Source organism: Pagrus major, chromosome 10, assembly GCF_040436345.1.
Source record: "Pagrus major chromosome 10, Pma_NU_1.0".
In the NCBI taxonomy this organism is placed as follows: domain Eukaryota; kingdom Metazoa; phylum Chordata; class Actinopteri; order Spariformes; family Sparidae; genus Pagrus; species Pagrus major.
In genome coordinates this window covers 20,310,725-20,335,415 of record NC_133224.1, presented here as the reverse complement: position 1 = coordinate 20,335,415, position 24,691 = coordinate 20,310,725, and the positions used below count along the sequence as shown (strand labels likewise).

The 24,691-nt window shown below is 43.1% G+C and overlaps 1 protein-coding gene across 1 annotated transcript; it reads right to left on the bottom strand.

Moving 5' to 3' along the window:
- Window positions 1-6,052: 6,052 nt before the first annotated feature.
- Window positions 6,053-24,115, bottom strand: serpinh2 (serine (or cysteine) peptidase inhibitor, clade H, member 2). Its single transcript, XM_073474490.1, has 5 exons — window positions 23,964-24,115; window positions 22,761-23,398; window positions 17,754-17,846; window positions 16,921-17,153; window positions 6,053-7,454 (listed from the first exon to the last, which is right to left on the bottom strand). The coding sequence occupies exons 2-5, from the start codon at window positions 23,389-23,391 to the stop codon at window positions 7,149-7,151; spliced, it is 1,263 nt and encodes a 420-aa protein (XP_073330591.1). The 5' UTR covers window positions 23,392-23,398; window positions 23,964-24,115; the 3' UTR covers window positions 6,053-7,148.
- Window positions 24,116-24,691: the final 576 nt, after the last annotated feature.

Genomic DNA, 24,691 nt, shown 5'->3' with positions numbered 1-24,691 from the left:
ACTGACATACTCATAAAACATTTAAATAGACATAGAGAAATGCTGTGACATTTTGAAGGACACCAATTTTCATAATTACATCTGGTTCACATTGTCAGAATAATCTCTCCTTACTATTTTCTCTCTTTTCTTTGCTTTGTTTCGAGCATCATCATTACTTTTGACAGAAGTCTGGACTTCAAGGTTGATGTAATTGTGCTGACACTTACTATTGTATAAAAGAAAATACAAAGATCCAAACTCCAGAGAGAAAAAAACAGGCAATTTCTTCCTCCCAGAGGTAATCACATAATTATATAATTAGGCATTTTGGAGGAGAGCGATACAGGATTATTATGTGATGGTTTGTCATTTTAAAGATTTGCTGGACACCACATCAAAAAGAAATATTCATGGCATCAAGCAAAGAAATAGTGTTAGAAAGAGGTATACTTCACCTTAAAATGAAGAACTATAGCTGAAACACAACATTTACATGGTTCAATTCAAAACTCAGAAAGTAACAATACTCTCAAAAGGTAGGAGTGTGTAATGTTTATGAACAAATCACTTCTTGTCCTTACATGTAGCTGTCATTTACCCTCAGGCTGGACCTCCTGTTGTCAACATAAGAGACTGCAGGCCATCAGAAAGACTTCACTGTCTGCTCCACTTCCCCTGAGTCTGCTACAAAATAGAGGGGAGACAAAAGGTCAAAGTATAGGTGGAAAAAAAAGCAAGAAGCAGTCTTGTCTTCAACTTCAGTCTTCATTGCTGTAGCTTTGTCTTTTTCTAAAAACCTGAACTGATTATAAGGTATCATGATAGCTTTTATAGTTTTATCAATATTCTGGCAAGTATCCATTCACCTGAGCTCATGACAAACTTACAACTCCCATCTTCCCTACCAACTCCTAATCCTGGGATTGACAGCCAGGGCCTGTGGGGAGCATGATGAATAATTTGTGGGCAGAAAGAGCTGCAGGCAAGCGGAAAATTCTGAGACAAAAGTAATAAAATGGTGAAGTCAACAGCTTCATGAACTATTTATCTTTCTGGAACCGAGATGTCCTCCTTCAGTCTCATTCTGTGCTGTTCCACTCTAGCCACCTCACTTGTCAAAGCCCACAGCAGTCTGGGCTTTATTGAAACTTTGATTCAGTTTCTCAAGTTGTCACTTTCTAAGGACTGTGCGCAATAAAGGAGACAGGTTATTGGGCAGAAGAACAGACAAAGGGAATAATGAAAAAAGAAACCTTTACTGGAAAGAAAGAAACCAAGAAACCCCACAGTACCGTGAGATGTGAGGGTGGGGGAAGTAGAAAAAGTTGACAATGATCAATAACATTAATATGGGCTGCTGCAGACAGTGTGCTTCAGGCAGATTAACTATCTGCTGCTGAGAAAGACAATAGACAATAGTGACAGAGTAAAGCTACTGAGTGGTATTTAGCTTTCAGAAGTTTTTTGGAGGCTTGTGGTTTGCTAAGAGTGATCCCACTAATCTATTATGGGTTTACAGTTTATAGTATTTAAGTAGGTAAACATTTATACCAGCCATGCAGTCTAAATATTTCGCATCATGCACATGGAAAACCTTTACTTACAGGTGCAAACTCCTCGAAAACATGCCGGTCAGATTAGCTAAGCCTGTCATTGATATTGCAAGAACAAAGGAGAAGCCAGAGTTTGAACATACTCTCATGTCATTATAGAAGTCGGTAGGGAACAGTGTTGACAAAGTTCAATCAGGTTTTTGTCTATTACCTGGTGTGATGCCAAATTTGAAGATGCTGCAAGGTCTTCAAGTAGCTTCATGCTGCAAAAGTAACACAAATTATATTTTTTTCCCCACCCGGATATGCAGCCACATTCAGTCATAAAGTATTTCATTTAGGTGTGTCAGTGCCAGGGCACAGGTCTAGACCTTTTGGCAGGTCATAATAGAAAAGGCAGAGGTGAAATAAATTGTTTTTTTCAAACAATTTTGCTAAATTTAATGTCTCAGTAAGCGATGTCAGTGAGCCAGCATGCATAATACCAAGGCCCTGGACCCAACTCACCTGAATGGAATTCACTCATGTTATTAATTACACCTTTGCTTTCTCTGTAATGACATGCCAAAATGTCTGCAATTTGTCTGTGGAAAAAGGTGTAAACGTGCATGCTGGTCATTTTTATGGTTTATAGGGACACACAAGGGGAGCAGGGGAATGATTGGTATTAATAATTTCACCAGTGATTCTGATGAGTCAAAATGTCAGCTGTGAGATAATTTCGTAGACCCACATACTGTGGTTTATGTTAGCACACCTGACACATTATTTCTTCTATGGGGTTGGTTAATGTTATGTCTGGATAATTACCAATTGAAAGATGAATTTAAATGTGTAGAAATAGCTCAGAGACTAGATTACAACAGTTGACTGTAGCCACAGTTAGCAAACACTTAGCTAGCTAGCTACCATTCACAACCACACAAGCTTAGCACAGCAAAACCGGAATATATTTAGTAACAGTCTTCTCACCTTTTATGGCTTCACGGTAACAGCTTTAATGGTAAATTATGGGTATATGTGCAAATTAACAATATGCTTATTTTTTTCTTTGAGCACGACAGAAGTGCAAGGACTGGCTATATCCAGCTAAATGCTCAAAAAGCTGAATCATGAGATGGCGCCATCCGCTGGCAGAACAGACCAACACCGTTTGGCATGGGGGTGTTTCATTGTTTAACCAGAAAATCCAAACCTATGCCAAAATAATTCTATAACCCAATAAAAATACGTGTGAATAAATGACAATAATGGATTTAGATTGATAAAGAAGTGCATAGAAAAGCTTTCTTGTCATCCATTAATTTGACGTTGCTTCTGGTGCCTTGTCCATCTAACACATGCATATCTCTCTCCAAAGAATTCAATTTAAATAGTCTTAATAGTTTAATAGTATTTTGCAAAGTTGTAACTGTTAAAATAGAAAACATTTTTTGAGAATTTGCATTTACCATTTATTCATGTATCCGCCTTTGCAGTACCCTGGCACATGTTTGGTCCATTCACTGTCTGCTTTAGCAGGCATAGTGTTTGACATTTCTGTCTCACTTAGCACTTTGATTTTCAGAACATCTTATTTTTTGCATCTCTGAAGGCTTGTAATTCATTAATAGCCTACGACTTTGCTAAAATTAGCCTACTCGTATTCATACATAAATTAACTAGATTCGTTTTAATTGACTAGGCTTTCCTGAGTCACCAACAGCATCAGAAGGCAAATCCCAGCCTTTGAGAGAGCCGATGTGAACTCCCGCTAAGGCTATGTAAACACTTGTTAGCTTTTCTCATGTCTGAAGGCCATTTTGTTATTTAAATAGCTGAGAAAGTGCAACTACATTACTATCTTATCTCCCGCACCCCATGAATTTTTAAACCCACATCTGAATGAACATGGTCTGGAGCAGTCGACTATGTGAGTGGCTTTTCAGAATGTCAGTAAGCTGTCCCTACAGTGAACACAAGTATGAAACATGGCCGTTTATTTTTATTTATCGCATGCTTTTTGACCTTACTTTTGACTTATCTCAAGCTTTTAACACAAGCAAAGTTAAAAGGGGAGGGGCCCCTGTAGCATCCCTATCAGCAAGTTGACCCCCAGTTGCGCAGCGCCACTTCTGTGACTTCTTCTAAATGGTAAGTACTGTAACTGGCATGACTCTGCTCTGAGTGCTCTTTCGCAGTCTCACCCTCCTTTCTGCCGCTTGGATTGTCCAAGAGTTGAACCCATTATACGCAGCAGCAGGAAAGACAGGCAGTTCATGGTAACTCTTTTACCATGTTTTATTTAAAAACAGAGATTAAACATTAAATTCCCTTCAAACTTTTTTTCATGTGAGAGAGCAGAGGGAAGCTCTCCTGTTGGTGATAGTGTCAAGCCTTCACAGAGAGCTCATAATGCAGTTCACCTCAATTACCTGTCCAAAAATATTGCTGCTTGCTATCGCCAAAGAGTGTTTCTGGACAGTGTGTGCTAAAGGGAGACAAACATGCAGTCAACAAATATGAAAAAGGCTGTCTGAAAAAGCACTATGAATACAACTGTATTTCATTTTAGGAATATATTAAGCACAGTGGCACGAAATCTTTCAGGGTTGTTTTCTTTGCAGACAAATGTATTGTTTTGTGAAAAAATGATATTCTTAAACCTTTAGTCTTGCACAAATCATAGTGCTTTGGAAATTATTTAGAGCAACATGTAATAAGTTGGGAACTTTACCCTAAATGCAATAATCCTGAGAAAACATTTCATATTGTGCACAGTATGGCTCAGTGGCATAATTTAAATGGAAAAAACACAAGTATATGTTGACTAGCCAATTAAGAAATTAAGAAGAAACATTTTCATCATCACAAACAGAACCCAACAAACTTGCATCTTATGTAGGGTCTATGTAGATTTTAAGGTTCACCGCATGGCTTTAAGGCACGTTGGTAGTGACTGTAAGCACTGACAAATGGCAAGTTTTGGTCACTCTCTAATACAGTAAGGTATACCTTGACACCAGCTGCCATTTCAAATGACTGTTTTATGTTTCCTTTGTATATTAAGCTATTCTAGTAAACAAAATGACTCTAAAGAAGGCCTGTCACATTTTTAGTGGCCACCATAGGTTCTCCTACATGCTTAAAACAGATGGTGTGGCGAAGTATATTCAGTTGGTTGCAATCTGCTACCTCACCACTAGATGCCACTGAATCCTACACACTGGTCCTTTGAAATAATATATCAGGGCACCCTGGTAGCTCGCCTGGTGGGGCGTGTGACCCGTGTGCAGGGTCTTGGTCCTCAGCAGCTGCCCGGGTGTGATTGACCCTTTGCTGGATGCCTCCCCTCCTTTCTCCCCATATTCCCATCTATCTACAGCTGTTCTATCCATGAAAGGCTGAAAAGCCTAAAGAAATAATCTCAAAAAATAAAAACAATAATAAATCTATCATACCCAAAAAACTTTAATATACTAAACACTTGTACCAAGGCCAAGATAAAAAAGCTCATAAGTAATAATTGCAGTAATGTCCCTTTAAAATGATTTCATTGGCATGTAACACTTTCCCGTATATTATATTGTACATATACTGTAGCTGCTCTATGCACTACTGAGAAGTGGTTTTCTTAGCTTTTCTTTGTAAGATTATGCCTGGCTGAGCGGATGTGGACACGCATGCGTTTGTAAGTGTTGTGAACTGAATGAAATGTGAAGGTGAGTCAGCGGGGAGCTGGTGTTGGAATGAGCAGGATTGATGTGCTCACAGCGGACGGCCTCGGATCCATCATCGGCTTGTCTAAATTGAGCTCCCGGGTTTATTCAGTGTAGAGTATACCTGCAGTATAGTGCCCTTTACAAGTCTCTGCTGCACAGAGGCCACTGCGGAGAGGTCATTGTGCTAGCTTTATTCACACATGAACGCACACTAACACATACACACACATGTACGACACATTCTGTTGCTGAGCAGACCTGTGCGATGGGCTAAATTAGGAACAAAGCTGTACTGGAGTGTTACGGGAACAGATTCGTTGAATGCTGTGCATCAGACCGACCAGCTGTGTGTCTAGACGCTGTTACTTAGCACTTTAACAGGACAGATGTAGCACACATTCTTACTTACAAGGAATACTGAATCTAGCAAGTCTTTTGTGTTCGTAAACCCATGGACAGCCAGTACACCAGAAAAGTGCTCTGTGTAGATGGACAGAAAAATGGCAAGGAGTGCCTTTTCTTTTCATTCCCTTGTGTGTTTTATTTTTCAGTTATTCATTCGTGGAAATAGAAGTAAGACACTTGACCTTTTTTTGTTTGTTGGGAAGCATGTAGTGAGTGACTGCACTTTTAAGACACTGGTAGCCTATCAAGTTTTGTCCCTCAAAATCCAATAACAGATGCTAGATCCGGGCCTTGAATCTGCTTCCATGTACCCTTGAGGCTCAATGTCAGCCAATACGGTTCAGGGCAAAGAAAAAAATGCCCTCCTTTCTTGGTTTGTATTGGTGCTGTCAAGAAAGATGGCCACACATATTAGATATTAATAGAACATGTTTTGATGATTGATTGTTTTTTTTTTATTATGATCGGCTGAAGCTCAAGTGAAAAAAGAATTAAAAACATACATATTTATTTTTAAAAAATGCACCTTCTCAAATATTAAACATACTACTCTAGCTCATTGACATATTCCAACCATCCACTCTGGTGCTCTAGAAAACAAATATACAAATGAAAATCGATACCTCTTTCAAGCTATAATCATCCTAAATATTAAGTTGTTACATTTAAGTCAAGCGATGTCAGTCATGTTTGTTTCCAGCGGCATAACGGTGTCATTGATCCCTGACGGTATTAAGAGATTAAAAGGTTCCCCCGTCCTCTCCGTGTTGTTGACAAGCGTTGTGACTCATTACGGCCATTAGCATTAAGCTGGCTCATCAATAAGCACTTGGCCGATCCATCAGTCTTCCTCAGATCTAGCCCAGGGGACCCCGTCTAGGTCCCTGCCAGCTCCGAAAATGGCCTCATGGGCACCCTTGATCGGTCGGTCACCACGCACACACACACACACGCATGCACACACACACAGTCACCTGCCCTGGTGTTTGCCTGACAGGAAGGATTCAAGTGTCACTGCGTGCTGCTCTTCGTTAAAGTTCTTTGTTGATGCTGCTCTAAGTGTTGTGTCAGTGTAACCACTTCTGCTTGTCAGCATGTTAGTGTTTGTCAGTGCACTCTTGTTTGTCATTTTGTTTTGTGTTGACTTGATCACTGCGGCCTTGGATGTGTGTGTATATGTGTGTGTGTGGGTGCACATGCGTGGGAGACAAGTTACTGTTTTCTCTGTATCCGTCAACTTTCGTAATGTCTTGCACAGAATCTTCATTTATGTATGCCATGTAGGTGTCGGTATGTGCGTGACTGTGTGTCAGTGTTGGGTATAGCGGTGTCAGTGTCAGTCAGCGCGAGACTAGGCAGTGTCAATGTATGACAGCCAGCTGTAGTCTGATATGATAGTGTGCCACAGTGAATGACAATGTCTCAACTTAGAAACCAGGGTGTAGTCTTTGAGAGGGAGTGTGTAAGAGACAGAGCCAAAAAAGAAAGCAAGAGATGTTGGAGGGTGCTACAGCTCATCATGGAGGGCCTCTCCTTCGGCATGGTCCAGAGCTCCCATCAACAGCAGCGCTCCAGTAGTGTTGTCTCGAACAAAGATGATGAAGGGGTGATCGGCGTAGAAGAGCTTGGCCTTTTCTATGTTCTCCTCCTCTAGTTTATCCTCTCCTTTCCCAGCTTGAGCAGCCAGCTCAAGGGAGGCCCACTGGAGTACTCCACCCAGGTGGAGTTTCCCCTTGCTCTTGTCTGACACCCCGGAGAAATCGGCTACCTTCTGGTCCCAGGCGTCGGTCAAGCCCAGAGCAGACAACGATTCCTAGAATCAGAAAACACAGAGTGATGGAATTAATGGACTGCCTTGAAATCAGTTAACCACAAGCATGCCTATATAGAGATGTCCTGCTAGTGTATGCGAAAAAGCAGCTGCCAGGACACTGATCAATTATGCACGCAAGAGGACCAAACAAGTGGGAAGGAAAGCACATTTTAAAATTTCATGATGCTTTGACCTTCAGACGTGGGAAACATGCACTGCCCTTCCCGAACCTCACCACATGATGAACGTAAATATAAACATACCCCCCAAAACAGTCAATCAGTAACTTTTTAAAGGGAGTTTTCCACCATGTTTATTTACTTTCTATACCAACAATTTGAGATGGGATGGAAGCTGACAGTTGCCCTTGTTGTGAGCTGGCAGAACAAAGTGGACGACAGGCAGAGAGGAGACGGAAGGAGGAAGCAGAGGATGAATAATTTAAGAGTGATGCCCCGTGACCTCAGCACCTCCTTTGTTTTGCCTCTGATATGAATTCCACAGAAAGTCGTCGTCATGACAGGTAGTTTATCCTCCCATGGCAGCGGGCCACTCACAGTGACAGGCTTCTCCAGGGGCCAGATGAGAGCATGTGCGGGTGCGAGCGTGTGACTGTGGGACTTGTGTGTGGATGTGCGGAAGGCCACGGCTGGAAGAAAAGTCGCAGAGGACGACGGGTGGGTGAATCCTAGTATTGTTTAAACTTCAGCTGATTAGGCTCTTCATTGGAAAGACAAGAGCACTACATCATTTGGATGAGTTGTCTGGAAATTTCTGTGGGTGCTGCCTTGTTGGCTTTCTTTTCAAAACCACATTGTTATAGCTCTGCTCAGCTCTTAAAACCACATGCTAATGGGCAACTGCAATAATCCTTGTTGAATGTCTGCGTTTCTACTCAAAAGTTGAGATGTGCATGCAAGAGGAAGTTAGACTGGATCATATAGGCTTATGCCTTAACATGAAATAAGTAGATGTATATACAGATGTTGGCATCCGTCACTCCCTTTCCAGTGTTTTCATGCAAAGCTCCCCCGTCACACAGACACACACACACGCCACCGCCTGCTCTAATGCACTTCTATTGTCCTCATCCATTATTCCTCCTCTCTTCCTCTCTTCCTCCACGCGCTACCACTACATCACTGTCTTCCTCTGCTGCTCTGCAACTTGCCTGGCATCCCCATCCCTCATCTGCCCCGCTTGCCTCTATTTTATCCCACTCCGTCTCTCTCTCTCTGCTCCTAACTCAGTCTTTTTCCTCCCCGCCTCATCCTTCTCCCTCTGACAGGGCAGCTCGCCCTGGTATATATCGCCCCCTCAACTTCTCGATCTCCACCGGCAAGTGATTTCAAGGTTTCCCGCTCCTTATCTAACAGGGTAACAGAAACAGGCTTAAGTCGGTGGATTCCTCGGATTGTTGAAAACAAATGCGTGTGTGAGGAAAAGCAGCTGGTTTGTGTGTCTCTCTGTGCCACTCATGCCCATCCTTCCTCGTTCTCTTCACCAGTATTCCTTTTGGAACCAGATCACTTGACCTACACCAGTGCAGGTGCAACTATGAAGCATATAAATAGTACAAACCAACCCCACCTGACCTAGCCCTTCTACCCAACTCTCTTACTCTGCTTGTCAAGGCAAAAGCACTTGGTTAGTTTTTTTTTGAGTCTTTAAAAATTTAGGGACCCTGTGGCAGCACACTGGGAAGCGGGCCAGGGGTGTCAGAGGGGCCTATGGAAGCCTTGTGCACCGCAGAGGTGTGGCACTGCATTATATGGGGAGAAAGACCTCTGGGAGGTGCTCTTTGGCTGCCCTTTCTCTCTGAAGCACCACATGAATCTTAGATGGAACAGCACTGGGCGGACTGCTGATGCCTCGCACACAGCATCAACGAGCTATTTGTCTGCAAGTGAGAGCCACAGGCACTGTCAGCTGGTGGTTTCCTCCGTGCGTGTATGTGTAGGGCTTACTTGGCCTACAGCAGTGCAGTCTAACCAGGCCTGAGGTAGCATGGCATCAACCCTCAGGCGTGCAGCACTCCGCATCACATTATTTCAGCCTGATGGGTGAGCCCACTAAGTAGCTTGTTGGGTGTACCTGTGGGGGTTTTAAGTGGATACGTTGTGGCAGCTGGGACATGTTACAGCTCCATCTGTGAGGGGTCACTGCGGCTGATGTTAAGAGACAGAACACCCTTAATAATGACAAGGGGGGTGAGATAAAGATGAGAAGAAAAGCAGAGATAAAACGGAAACTACTGATGAACATTTCTCTTTTTATATCAGTGCTGCTCGCAAACTATGGGACTTAAACAGGGGAAAGACTTTAAGACCATTAAAACCAAAGAAAGACCACACAAAACAACCACATACACCAACGACAATAGTTTTTGTCTCGACAGTCAAATAGGGGTATATGCCGAACAACTGACTGTAACTGTTACAACTCGACTGATTTAAGTCATATCACTACGTAAACTGATATCCAATGAAAAACTTTGCATGGTTGTGTGTTGTACTGAATGTACTTGTGTAAATATATCCAGTAATTGTTTTTAATTGTCTACAGGATGTTTTATGTCTGTGACTTGCATATTGCATTTATTGATTTTAGGAAAGCAAAGGAGCCAAGACAAATTTCCCCCAAGGTACAATTAAGTATATTCTTTTCCCTTCTTTTCCACAAGAACTCGAATTTCTGTGTTCCTGTACAAAAACAGAAACGAACATCAATCAAAAACCACCTACCTTGCTAAATATTGCTGCAATTTGCAAAGAAAAGGCAAAGAAACGGAGGAAAAACACTTAATCTGGATGAGATAGTTGATGAAGGACAATGGCAATAAGGACTGTTAAGTTTTCAGAGAGAGCTGGAGTGAGTGAACGTTGTGAAAGTTGGTGTGAGCAAGAGTGAGAGTGAATGAAAGCCTAGATATGGATCTGGACCGAAAACCTGTAGAACTGGATGATAAAATAATTGTACACAGCAATATTATACCTTGGGCAGCAACTAACAAGTATTACCACTATTGAGTATATTCTGGATTAATCATTTGGTCTATAAAATGCATTGCAGTCTTATCCTGCCAAAATCTTAATGAGAACATTGGGTATTGATTGGCTCCGAAGGCAAATTATTTAAATTTTAAACACTGCACACTAACCCAGACTGTGATGCCTACATCGTGACTATGATCAGGCCAACGCTCATAAGAAACTCGGGGTAAAAATATACTTATACCTCCACTGCTCCTGCACAGTTTACGCCTCCTGTTCCCTCTGGCTTACCAATCCAACCTGCCAAATTATTCTTTTAAGCTGTTGCCACCTTTAACAACTACAGACATGTTCTGCTTAATTCAATACTGCCCTTAACATTCTGCGTGGGTGGTTGAGTATGCAGTATGTGGCACTGGCATCATCACAGCTCCATTTCATGGACACATTTGATGCAGGCTTTTTTAAAAAACCCTTTCTCTATTAGCTCTCTTGAGGCTTCAAAGCCTCTCCATCTCTTTATTGAGACTCATCAGCAAAACAGCTATTGGTATCTTATTTACATGGGCTTTTACCTCTTCTGCATGGTCAATACACTAGCTGTGTCTCATTCACACACTCACATATACACATGAACCGCCTTTTATTCCACAGGGCAATTTTTACCACAAATGAGAAAGGAAAAAAAGCCTTAGCTTTTAGTGAGATATTCCACTAATGGCCATGAAACACATCTGATTAATTCATATGATGCAGCCCTGTGGTGGCTGCGTTACAACAGCTGTCTCTCGACACTGTATACTGTGGAGTGAGCTCTTGTAAATATTTGATGGCCTTTTGACCTCATTAGCTGTGATTGAGTGAGCTCTCCGGTGCGCACTCATATGTCTTAGTCACCGACTGGAGATACAGCCAGAGTGGAGCTCGAACTCGACCATTAGTGTGTACGTATGTGTGTGTGGCCTGGTCAGTACTGGATCAGAGACAGAGGGAGAGAGCGATGAGGGTGGTTTATTCGGTGACCTCTGGGCCAGGCTTGTTAAGAGGGTTCTCCGTCTCTGGCTACAGACTCCGACACAGTCTGCCCTTCACCAGAGGAGAACACCACAAATAGGGAGACGTAAAGAAAGAAATAGGCAGAAGTCTGCGACTATTTATAGTTCTCTGTGACACTTTCCACCTTGTCCCCGAGCGAACATTGACCCGCCCCCCCCCCCCCCTCGTCATCCTCCACCTCTACTGCTCACTTGCCTGCCGAATGTCACTCCTATTTAGGTCAGCGGAGCCAATGTGATGCTGAGTGATGGAGTATTACACACGTCACATGTGAGACCTACAAAAAGGAATTAGATCCTTGGGACTGATATGACAGAGAGGACAGAGGTAAAGGAGGTAATAGGCATGTTTGGATGTGGCAAATCCATGCAAGGAATTTTGTTTGCTCTCATTTGCCTCACACAGAGGACACGAGTGTGAGGGCTTACACACACACACACACACACACACACACACACACACACACACACACACACACACACACACACACTCACGACTATGATCTTCTGTTTGTCCAGATGCCGCCCTCTAATCTCAGGAGTCCATGGCCATCCCAAGGACTGACAGACAGAGTGGTAAACAGTATTAACACACGGTGATGAGCAATTATTTGCCCGACCCAATTGGAAAAATGATCGTCAGAGAAGACATGGCAGGCTGTCAGTGGCCATAGGGGTTGGACAGACAGACGAAATGAGATCAGAGTGGGCTGAGGGTTTGTTCAGAGCTTTTGCCCTTTCATAATGAATCAACAAATGCACTTCTTTTTCTTGAGAGGGCAAACAGAGGGAGACATCTCGTGACGAATCAGAGAAACAGAGGTCAAAACATTCAAGTGCTTGTCTATAATTAGGCTACATAATGAGAGCAAAGCACAGCTACTTCTAGTTATTTACAGGTAAGAGAAAAAAGTAAACATTTTTTCTTCTCGCTGGCAAACTCTCCTGCAGAGACAAATAGCAACAGTGTGTTTTCTGCTCTTTTCCCTGGCAAAGTTATTGCCGTGTCAAAAGGAGTTGTTTCAAGCTTTAGTTCTAGATTACAGCCTCCTCCCCAGAGTGTCCTGACAATGTTAATGTCAAAAGCTTGTTCTTCAGGGCATGGCTAGCAGAAAAACATGGCAGCGCAACTCTTCAGAGATGTTTGTTAAACTAGAAAGAGGGCAAAGTGGATTTCATCAGTTCATGATGAGGTTATAACGTACATGTAAAGAGGACATGGTATTAGGTTCCAGTCAGTGTAGCAGGCCCTGGGGAAATGGCTTTTACTGGCATGCCCTCTGTATCTGTCAGCTTCAACTAACCTCTCTCCCTCTCTCTCTCTTTTCTTACCATGCATTTGTCACTTGTCCATAACTGCATCTCTCTATGAAACAAAGGGTGGGATCTGACTCGACATGATGCAAATTTAGAATCAGATTAACATAGTCAAAGATACAAGAGGATGAAACTAAAGACGAGACTTATGGGAATTAAGGTGAAGACAAATCCATGCAATGAAAATGTTTCGACTTAACAAAATACTTTGTGATACGACATAAATCAGGAGAAAAACTAGAGAAAAAGGACAGGAAAAGCTGGAGTTTCAGGTGAGCTCTCTGTCAGTCTGAGCTGTCTCATTAACATGCACAGACCTCCTCCACATGGAGGTCCATTGCTAGCTAGTTATGGGTAGCCAGCTAAACTGTCAGTATGCCGTGGGTACAGTCAGCAAACTATACACTCTATACACACAAATAATGCAATGCATTCAATCTGAGTGCATCTTAAAATCAGTCTTTTACTGGTGAGTAACAGTAAGTACAAGAGATTTCCCAGTTGTATCTTTGCCAATCCAGGAATATTTAACTCGATCCCAATTGTCAATCCTTTCTTTACCATGTTTTGCTCACCTCAGCCGGGCTCTGGAGTGTTAGCAAGTTAACAAATCAGTCACAGAATATTTTCTCTGCTCTGCACTTTTGCTAGTTTAAATGGCCAATGTTTCCCTTGGAGGGTCATATCAGCAGTCACATTTACTCTGTAAGTAACTTGATGAAAGACCCAAATTAAACTTGGCTGTTGTCAGGTTTGTGTGCTCCCGGCAAGCTGGTCTCCGTACTCAGCCAAAGATCACATGTGAGGGAAGAACCTCTAGTGTGAGTGTTTCTGTAGTCCTATAGCTCTTACCTATTAAACTAGTAAAGTTAATGGTTTTAAACAAGGACCATCAACATTTGGAAAAGTGAACCTGTAGAAGTTTGAATGAAAAAAAACAAATAACATCGGTAGACTAAGCTTCGAAGGAAACTTTCTTTTTTTGTCATGACCCACATCAGCAGGACAGTCTCAAAGGTGTGGAGGCCTGTGTGATTCTAGCAACTTGTCTGTGCCGATGACCCTGCTATGGACCCTGTGGCCCGGTCAAATACGTGCTCTTCCACCAGCTCGACAACTCTCCAACCTTCCAGACAGCAGCATGGTAAAACCTCTGGTTTGGCCCTTATGAACCTTAACAACCTCTTGCACTCACATTAGCATCAGAAGCCACTAAGCTGTTGACTGTCTGCCTGGTGCTCCTCCTGGCTTTCTGTCTTCTGACTCAGACCGGCTACCTGCTGGCTCTGGGGTTAACAGGAGCAGAGACACAGGCAGAATACCAGCTGGACTGTGGCATGACCTTTGTGCTCCTGCAAAAGGAGGTCTGTGGGAGGTGTCTGAAACCCACAGAGGAGCTACAGGCCATGGTCATCCTCGGGTCCCTCTTGGCCTCCTCACAGCCGGGGGTTTGGCTCTCTGCTGAAGGCTGTTACAGCCCAACACTGTGTGTACAGCTGGATGCCCATCACCTCAAGAAAGAAAGGAGTGACAGGCAAACTCACCAGAGACAGTCTGGATTCAACTGGAGGGGGCAAGACAGGCCACTGCTTCAGTTACTAAGAACACTGAAGAGGAAGAGAAGGACAGAAAAGCAGGCAAGAAACAGAGGCTATAGGTGAAGAATGCGTGGCGGATGAAATGCACAACATGGGAGGCAGAGCAGCAAGGTACAAAGACAGAAGCCCTTTTCACACAGAGACTCCACATTATCCTCGCAGCGAAGGCTCGCCAATTCTCCACCTTTGTTTGTTCACACAGAACCAAGCAGCTCCGGCGTAAAGCCGCACCAGTGTGTCAATTCATACAGCACGCCAATGCTGCGGATTCAAAAGAGGCGTGATGGTACAGATGTTGAGATCTGTGTGTTTTTTCCGACGTGTTACCCCCGGTGTCCACCTGCTAATCTTGTACCCACTGACTGTTTATGATCATATGGATGCAGTTATAATGTGTTGTGATTGAGATCCTGACCCATCATGCATCCTGGAAAGTGACAAAGTTACGTTTTTCGCTCTAAATTACATAATTACATAATCGCCATCAGTAAACAGGACGCTGTCTGACTGTCAGTCGGGGAGGGATGCTTTTTCTGGGGAAAGTTCACTGAAGTCTTGGTCGGGAGGGCTGACCGTCACTGTGATTTTTTTCAAGACAGTAACTACAACAACACAATAGTGAAGGAGACAAACACTTGGTGAGTTAAAATTTTTTGCCCGGGACGGACGCTGTTTTTCGGGCAGAAATGTGACGAAGAGTCGGTAGGACAGACAGGATGACAGACACTTCTCCACGTATAACTGTGGTATTTTTTTACCTCATGTAAGTTGCTAAACACCCTACCAGTTACTACGTTACTGTTGTTTGGTCCAACGTTGCTTTGCGGGTCATTTCTCTTTTATTTGATTAGTGAAGGACCTGTTTAGCTGTCAGACTGTGAACACCTTCAAATCGAAATGCCCCCGCTCCGCGCCGCCAGCTTATCCATTCACACAGACGCCGGCTCACCTCTGCTGCGCCTCCGATACTACCTCCATAGGCCCATCAGAGCCGCAGCAAAACTGTCCCCCCCTTCGCATCTGAAACTTTCACACAGAGGACGATGCAGAGAATCGGCGCATGATTCCCGCACTCAAAAGGCAGTGTGAATAGGGCTAGAGAGAGAGGAGGCAACAGAGCCAAGTGAGGAGGAAGAGGAGTGACACATGAATAGAGAAAGAAGTACTCTTGAAGGGGAAGAAGAAGGGAACCAAGATAAGCAGACTGGAAGTCAGGAAGATGAGGTGGCCAACAAAGAAGCAGTGAACAAAGAAGAAGAAACACATAAAAAACAAAGAAGCGGACGAAGATGACGAAGAAACAATGAGAATGATGACCGGATTTCTTGGAGATATGAGAGACCATATCAGGTGAAGTGAAAAATGATGCAGTGTGTGGACACAGGAAATGAACGAGAGATTGAAACTAAAAGAAGAAAGTACAATGGAGGCAGCATGCGGGATCCACTCTGTCAAATTCCACTATGGTATTAAAAAGCTGAGCAACCATTTCCACTCCATTGCACATTTAATGGACTGTATAAGCACATCACCTCAGGCCCCTGTGTCAGGTACAAAAATACAAATGAAGAAGAATCAACCAGCTACTCCTACAGAAACACCTGTAGATCCCCCGAAAAAGAAAACACCACAAACCCACAGCCAGGGCAGGTGAGGTGACTCTGGAAATTAGGCCAATTCAAGATGGGCTGCATCTGGTGGGGATGGAGCACCTGGTTGTTCACACTCACTCCAAGGATTTGCCAGAGCCAACTAAAGCCCATGGGGAATACTGAGGAGTTGCAGCCGTATGCGCACCACAAGAGAGATGAAAAAAGGAAGCAACCACAAACCTAGAGGATGTACCTCACATAAACCACATGATCTAAAATGGAACAGGGTGTCACAGATGGCCTACATTGTAAAGTCAGTGACAGAAAGGAAACTACTGAAGCCCCTCTGATCGCATTCTTAGAGTTTCTCAGCCTATCAGGTGAGGAATAAGACATCAGCCAAGTCTTTTATCCAAACATTTCCGAGCAGCCAGCCTCAGAGATACCATACTGCCTGCCAAAGAACAAAGAGGCACGATGCATTAGCCTGAACTATAGGGAACTTAACCGTTCATTGCAAATGGAAAACATTACCGTGTGATTTATTTAGAACTTGAGTGTATCACAGTGCAAAGTATAAAATGTGAGTTAATAATTGATGGAGGCTGAGGTTAAGTTTATTTCACCCTTTTGTCTTAAGGCCTACTCCACTACAACCCTGTTTCCAAAGAAGTCAGGATTCTGTGTAAAAAGTATTACAGTTTTACATTGTTCTCAAACCCATGTAGTAATATTCTTTATATAATCATGTTTCACAAAGTGGTGAACCTCGCCCCATCCTTGCTTGTGAACAACTGAGCCTTTCGAGGATGCCCCTTTCATACCCAGTCATGCTAATATCACCTTCTACCTTTCAAGTTATCATTATAGTTCAGTGTATGTAGCAATAAAACTAGGTTTGATGTACTGACCTGCAGACTGAGTGTGCTACTGATGTTCGCCTTGGGAAGCGAAATGGCCACGCTGGTGACATTGGCCTTTCCCAGCCAACTAGAAAGCAGCTCCGGGGTCAGAAGCTTCTCCAACCTCGTCAGACTCTCAACATGGAAGGGAAGCAGAAGCAACATGCTGGCCTTGCCTCCCCATAGCGGCACCTCCAGAAGCTGCACCATGTTTTCTATGTCTTCATGGTGACGGTACAAGCCTGTAAGAAAGGACCGAAGTAGGCATGCACAGAGGTGAGGAAAGATCAGAGGGTCAAGAAGAAAAGAAGAAGCTCTATGCCATAATGTACCATGTTTGGCTTCTCAGCAGTAGGTCAGAGGTCTCTACAGCAGTTCTCTTGGAAGCTGGTTCCAACTTGCATTTTCATTCGTGTCACAGCAGTTATTTGTTTGAACTCTCACCTGCCTAAGTGAACTGAACAATAGTGGAAAACACTACAGAGTTGGAATAAATCCATTCAAACATAATGTGAATGCAACCTTAGACTGCATGGCAATGGATCACTGAATAATCCTTCTCATGAATTGGAAATGACATTATAAGATAACATTAAATAGAATACAATGTATCTCTACAACATCTTTTACTGCAGTCGTAGCAGAAATTCATTCTACCTTGTTGTTTTAAGACGATACATAAAATATGAAAAGCGTGTTAAATAAATCAGAAGGTACACAGTGATAAATAGGAGGGAGGCAGATTGGACCTTACAGATGTTCAAGCCATTTCAGCACTCAAATTGCTTCTCGCTGCATTTATTTGCTGGCAGGAGTACAGCGCAACAGACTGTGTTTTTTACCTGCTCTGTGCATCATCATCACTTTGGTGTATTTCTTCCCCAAGAAGGTACGATGATCGGTACTCTCCTCGCTGAACTCTCTCTCCCACAGCCCTGAACAAACAGCCAAACAAACACAGAGGACAGAGCCATTTTGAATACTCAGTGCCTGACATGTTGAGTCTGTAATAAAAATACTGAATGATTGAAAGAGGTGAAAAGGTGACCACTGGGTTAAACCGTGCCATGTTCATAAATACATATAGACATGATACATGGTGACACCGGCTGACACTGCTCATGAATCTTCAATATCTACTGCCCATTAAAAAATGTCTACTCTTCTCAAAGCTGCTGTGTTGAGAGTGCTATACTGAGACGGTTATGAGGTCCTTAAGGCCACACTGTCCCATTCACTGCCCACCACATCCCACTTGGCCCTGCTAACCCCATGACAGCTGTCAATTTAGGAGGGGCTGAGAGTCGTGGAATTACTGTTGTAATAACCTCACAACACTTTCACAAAGCTGCTGGCCATTTCACTCATGAAGAGGTCACAACAGAGTGAGGTCGACAGATTATGACTCGTACTTATGTCACTCTTTGTCAAGGACAATTGGTGCCAGCTAGCGCTGCAACGAACCATGATTTTCATTATTGATTAATCGGCTAAAAAGATTACTACACTCGTGACACAATACAGAATTGCAGGAAGGCCGAATGCCTCACTTGCCCTGATGAAAATTTAGAGACTGACTGCTTGGCCAGTTGGCCCCATCATGAAATACTTGCATTGGACAAAGTGTAGAGAACCTTCTATTCTCTATAAGATCGATAATCAATTACTCTTCAAAATGTCAGGAACAAAGTAAACAATACCTATTGCAAGTTCCCACAAGTCAAGGTGACATCTTTAATTTGCTCATTTTGTCAGAGCAACAATCCCAACTAATCGTGAAAAACTGATAAAAACATCGCTATACAACAGTTAATAGCCATTGTAAATCTGTAAAGTGGTGCTTTGAGCTAAATGCTAACAACGACATGCAAACATGCGCCGAATAACAATGCTAACATGTTGATGCTGCATGTATAATGTTTACCATGTTCCCCGTCTTAGTTTAGCTTGGTAGCATGTCTGCAAACATTTAATAATTAGCACTAAACACAAAGTACAGCTGAGGCTGAAGTGAATGTAATAAGTTTTGCTGGCTCAATAATTAACCAAAATATATGACAAAGAAGGATTTTGACATTGATGAATATGAGCAGATGAATGTGAGCAGATGGATAAGATAATAAGAGCACTGGATGAAAATTTAAGGGAACATCAAAGTTCTTAAAAATCTTCCTGAGGGGGTCATGAACGCGTGCCATGACAATCCATTAAATGGTTTACAAGACAAAACCACAATCAACCTTATGGTGGTGTGAAGGAGAAAAGTCTCGGAAATCCCAAAACTCCATGGCAATCCATCCAATAGCTGTAAAGATATTTCAGTCTGGGCCAACCAATGACTGATACTGTATATTCCTCCTTAGAGCCAGGTTTAGCATGGCTAAAAAACTTTTTTTTTTTTAAAGACCAAAATTGATGAAACTTCAAATAATATTTTGTATATTGTTTGTCTTTGTAAAGTTCACAACTTTAAAAACAAACAAAAAAATCAGTAGAGGCTAATATAGTATAAGATTTCTCCTCTGGTGGGACTTCTTTCAAACTCTATTCCCCTGATAATGTCATCAGTGCTATTTGCTTCAGTTAAAACTGATGTTTATTTCGGTTCTGTTGATTGATTAATCGACTAATTGTTTCAGCACCAGGTGTGGCTTTCCCAGCCTCCACTGGACCCCAGCCAATCACAAGTCACAGCCAAAAAAACATAGATTCTCCCTCCTAAGCATGCTAGTGCAAGTCACAGACATTCGCTCCGTTTCCTGTAACATCAGAGAGGAAATATGATCGCACAGGAATTCAAAAACAACTGGCTGAAGGTTACCTGAAGTGGCAGCCATGTTGATGAAATGATGTCCAAATGATGAATAATTTCTCCAAATGTGTGTGTGTAAATGCTAAAAGTTGTATCGCGCAGTGTTTTAATGACCTCACCAGCCTGCACAGTGGACTCTGTTGATCTCTGTGTGTGGCTGTGTGGGCTTATGTCTAGACAAGCGAGCCTGCTTTGGGTTGGCTCTGCATTATCTTCTTTTATAGGACAGCACCGCAGAGGAGAGATTGCTTGAAACCTGAATCCATTAATATCCATCAACAATAAACAACGAGACAGTTGCACGAAAGAAATCCAATCGCTCACAGACTTACCAATTCATACTGTAAACTTCAGGCAAAAAACAGAGAATCAATGAGACCAACCAGCTCCCTCGGCTCCCTCATCAACTTCTGATTACAAGTAGTTGTGGTATTTCACAAGCTATTATTAGAGGTTAAATATGTGGGGACTTGTTGTTCTCTCTTGCCTTTTCTTTCCTCTTCAAGTTCCCCGTGTTGTTGCGTTATCTTCTGTCGAAGTTTCTCTCTACCGTTTTATTTTCCACAATCCTATTTTTCTTCTTCCGTCTCCAGTGTTTGTTTGTCTAAAACAGGAACAAAGCCTGAATTAATTAACTGGTGCGGACTGGAACTCCCAAGGTAGGCCTTTTACATCCCTCCACCATGTCTGTCAATCTCTCTCCCTCTCTCAACAGGCCACCCTCTCTTTACTTTTCTCAGTTTTTGCTCTTTACTTTTCTCCCATTTCTTTTACCCTGCGTCTCTTTGTCCCCTTCCCACCCAGAAATCTCTCCCTACACTGCTCTTTCTCTGCAGCCCTCTTGCAGTTCTCTTTGCTTTTAAAATCGCTCTACTATAAACATGTTCCACAACTAATTGCCCCTGACCTTCCCTTTCTTTGAATGCTGTGACAGCCCGGGGAAGGAGAGACCTCGAAGAGCTTTTTTTAATTCTCCCCTTCAATAATTAACTAAAGAGGAGGAAAGTGAAACAAATAAAAATGGGCAAGGAAGCAGATGCCTGCTCAGTGCCAAAAGAAATTCCGGCGCCATCTCCGAAACCATTACGTTATCACAAACTCTGAATTACCTTAGGACCCTGAAATCAAAGGCAAAATAAGGAAAAGTTACGACAAACGGGAGGCAGCTCGTAAGAGCAAGAAGCAAACTATTGACCACTTTTAAATTATGAATCAAAACTAAAGGAATCCAATTTTCCGTAATCTAATTTGTGAGCTGCAATCTGCTGTATAATCTAATTTGTATATTTCCTCCATAAAATTAATGAACCAACCAACGAGGGTTGGTTCACAGAAAAACTAATTTTGTAATGAAGTCAAAACATCAAACAAAGAGAATTAATTAAATTGCTTATCAATGTATAGTCTGTCAGGGAATGTTATTTTCAAAAGGCTGCCTGTCTATTGGCAACCTGTTTTTACTTCATCCGCCTCGCCTCCTTTTGCACCTAATAAAAAGACTACCTGCAGGAGGAAACAGAAGGAATAGAGGCAGATAGAAGCAGATAAGGATGTGAACAGGAGGAGACATGTGGGAAGAGGAGGAAGAGGAGACCGGGGTAGATTAGACATGCGATAAACAATGACAAAAGCACAAAAACAGAGCGGAACGCCACAGAAAGAACAAGTGAAACAGAAGGATATATTTAACACATCGTCATCTTTTGTGGAGACTGCAAACAAAAATGAGATCCTACGTCAGCAGGCACACAAATGGTGCCTGTGCCTGAGAAATAGAGATGGTAGATTACATTCCTGAAAAGTTATCAGGAAAAATGGATAATAAGCCATTTCTTTAGAGACAAACACCTATTAACAGCCAAATAAGAGTTAAATGAATGCACTTTTTAAACGGGCACAATGACGAACGATAAACTTCAGATGAGGATTACACGGATATGTTCTTGGGATGCAACTGTTCAGTCACAGATGGGGCTTCTAACCGACCGCATTTGTAGCGAAACACTGACTAGCCTCCACCACTGCAGTCCGTCACAAAGAACAGATCTGAGCCAAGCTGTGCCGCCGCAGAGTTGGAGCGCTCCAAGCACAGATGTTAGGCATGACACCGAGGGAGAGAGTCTGGACACTTGTTACTCAATTATTTAAGATGACACATCACCCCTCAATGGAAGATGAATAAGCTCTCAGTGATAGACCCCAGAATCATCCTTTATCTGCTGTGTCCACCAGCTGGAGTCCACCGCATGCATGCACGCACGCACACAGAAACACACACAGTCATGCACATGGGTGGGCATGCTGGCACACATAACGCAGTGGGCAAATTGGCGTGTGGGCTCTCAGTGCTGCCTGAACATTGGAAACGGTACATGTGCACGTCATATTAATATTCTAAGACTTCTCATCCAATGCAGCTAACAACTTCGATTCGGAGACGTTGCATAATTGCAATTGAGTCCACAATTACAAAGAACAACAGCCTATTTCAGCATTAGTTAGTCCAGCAGAGCTGCTGTGTTACGTGTCTACAGCCAACAAGTTAATCCATTGGATACTCACCATAATGAAATATGCAGTAGGGTACAGAATTGCCTCATTCAGGGTCACAGCCAAGACTGTTTTGGACACACTCACATATGATGATATGTTTGCAGACTATTTTACAACTATAATTTCCCAGTACTCTACCAATGTCATATTTTCCAAGATATTCTGTCTACAGACCAAAGTTGGCATGATGACATGAGCAGAGGATTAAATGATTAATCTATTAGTTGACAACTATTAAATTAATCACCAAATTCTGATAATAAACTGAAGCTTTTTAAATGTGAATATGTTCTGGTTTCTTGACTCCTCTATGACAGTAAACTGAATATCTTTGGGTTGTGGACAAATCATGACATTTGAGGACGTCATCTTTCACCATCTTCTGGCATTATATAGACCACAACTGATGTTCATCACCACTAATCACATTAAGATCTGAGTGTAGACAAGCCCATATGCAAACTACTTGTGTATCTCTATTCACCTTTAAAGCGCAGGGCATTGGCCAGTATCAGGGCTCCGGCCTTAGCCTGGACTTCAGCCACTAAAGGAGCGCCCTCCAGCCCACCGAGCCCGGCTTTAGCCCAGCCATGGAGCTGCTTCAGGTCAGCCTTGGAGTTTCCTTTCCCCAGTGCCTTATGCTGCAGCCTGAACCTGGCCTGGCTGTCCTTCACAAACGCCTGGCTGACTGCTGGGGCTTGCTTGGAGAACAGAGCTGAGGATGTGTGCAGGTGAAAGCTGGTCCCGTTGGCTTTAGTGAAGCTCTTCAATGCTCCAGAGAGAAGCTCCCCAGCTCCAGCCTTGGCGGGGGGTGAGGTCTTGAGGAGGTCTTGGAGCTGGCTGGCAGTGGTGCCCGCCGATCCTCCACCCAACGCTCCAAGCGAGGAAGCCACGAGCAGAGGGGAGAAGAGGGTGTTCACTGAGCTCGAGTCCGTGCGGATAGCCTGGTACAGGCGCAGACCCAGAGCCCAGCTGGGGTCACCCTGAGGAGGAGGCGGGCGAGGTGGAGGGCTGGCTGGGGCAGCGGGGCTCTTCTTGGACGAATCAGCAGTGCTGCCCTGCACCAGAAGTACTGGCAAAGAAATGAGGATATAGACAGGAAGCCTGGGCAGCATGGCAGATCTGGAGCAAGGCACAGGGAGAAAATAACTATTTGTGTGTGTATGACAATAAGAGGAATAAAGAAAGCATCTCTTCCATGTATAATACAAGAAATATAACTCTTCAAACATATCTTGACCGATGTTTCAGTGTATTTCCGCTCATGCTGTTATTGCGCTGTTCATATTTGAGATAAACCAATATCAACACAGCCTAAGGCTTCCCTCTTTGCTGTACAACTCCTACTTGTGCAAACAGCAGCACTGCTCCTACTGTGCCACAGCAGTAAACTTGATTTTATAAAAACCCTCCCCACTTGACAACATGGTTATTATCTCACCCGCCGCGCGACAAAAACACAGTGTGACAATTAACTTTTATGAAGTTTCAAAAGAAATGCTTTTTAGTCTGGGACTGAACGAGAGGAGGAAAAGGAGAAAGTAAACCGACTCATTGATTTTTTGCCGAGCCGGTGACGGGAAACATCTGCTGTCTTAGTCCAGCCTACTTTGTTATGGTATCTCGAAGAGCTCTCGGCGACAAGGAAAGAAGGAAAGAAGGAAAATGCGTGTTTGTTCAAATTTACCGTTAATTAAATCAAGTTTATCCCCGTCCTCCGCTGCTGTCCTTCGAGCTGTGTGCTCCAGAGGAAGTGTGGCTGCTGGGGCTCAGACGTGGCAGCAGCTCTCAGAGGAAGTTCACCGTCTCCCCTCGACTTCACCCCCGGTCCGCTTCTCTAGAAACTTCCAGGACAGCGAACACGACATTACACAGGCTTTACCTCAGAAACACCACCCGCAATAGCTGTATGAATGTTCTGTGAGGCACTTCTTATTAAAGGAAATGTAAGGAAAATGATTTAAAAGTGACATACCTTGAAAAAAGTGTCATAAAAGTCCCGTGTTCAGAGCAGTTTATAGCACTTCGCCTGCAGTTCATACCACACGTCACAGCTAAATATACAGCTTCGTGTGCTTTACTTAGGTTTGGTTGTTTTAAAGTCAGATGTGGTGTCTGTATCCCTCAGCAGGCATAATAAATTTATGCTTTACAAAACCATAATTAAATATCACAAAGTCTCTGTGGAGTATATTATAGCTGTTTCCCTCGGAGTTTGGCAGGGATTACGTGCATGCAATGCTGGGGCCTGGTGTAGGTTTTTAAAACGCACGAAAATCCACCAGTTGCAGTAAATGAGGCGTTTCTCCATACATTCAAAAGGGCGCTTTGTGGCTTTGCTCGGATAATCAACCCTCTTGTTCTTGGCTCACTGGGGGTTGTAGTTCCCAGAGCCATTCAAGCGGGGTCGCTAAT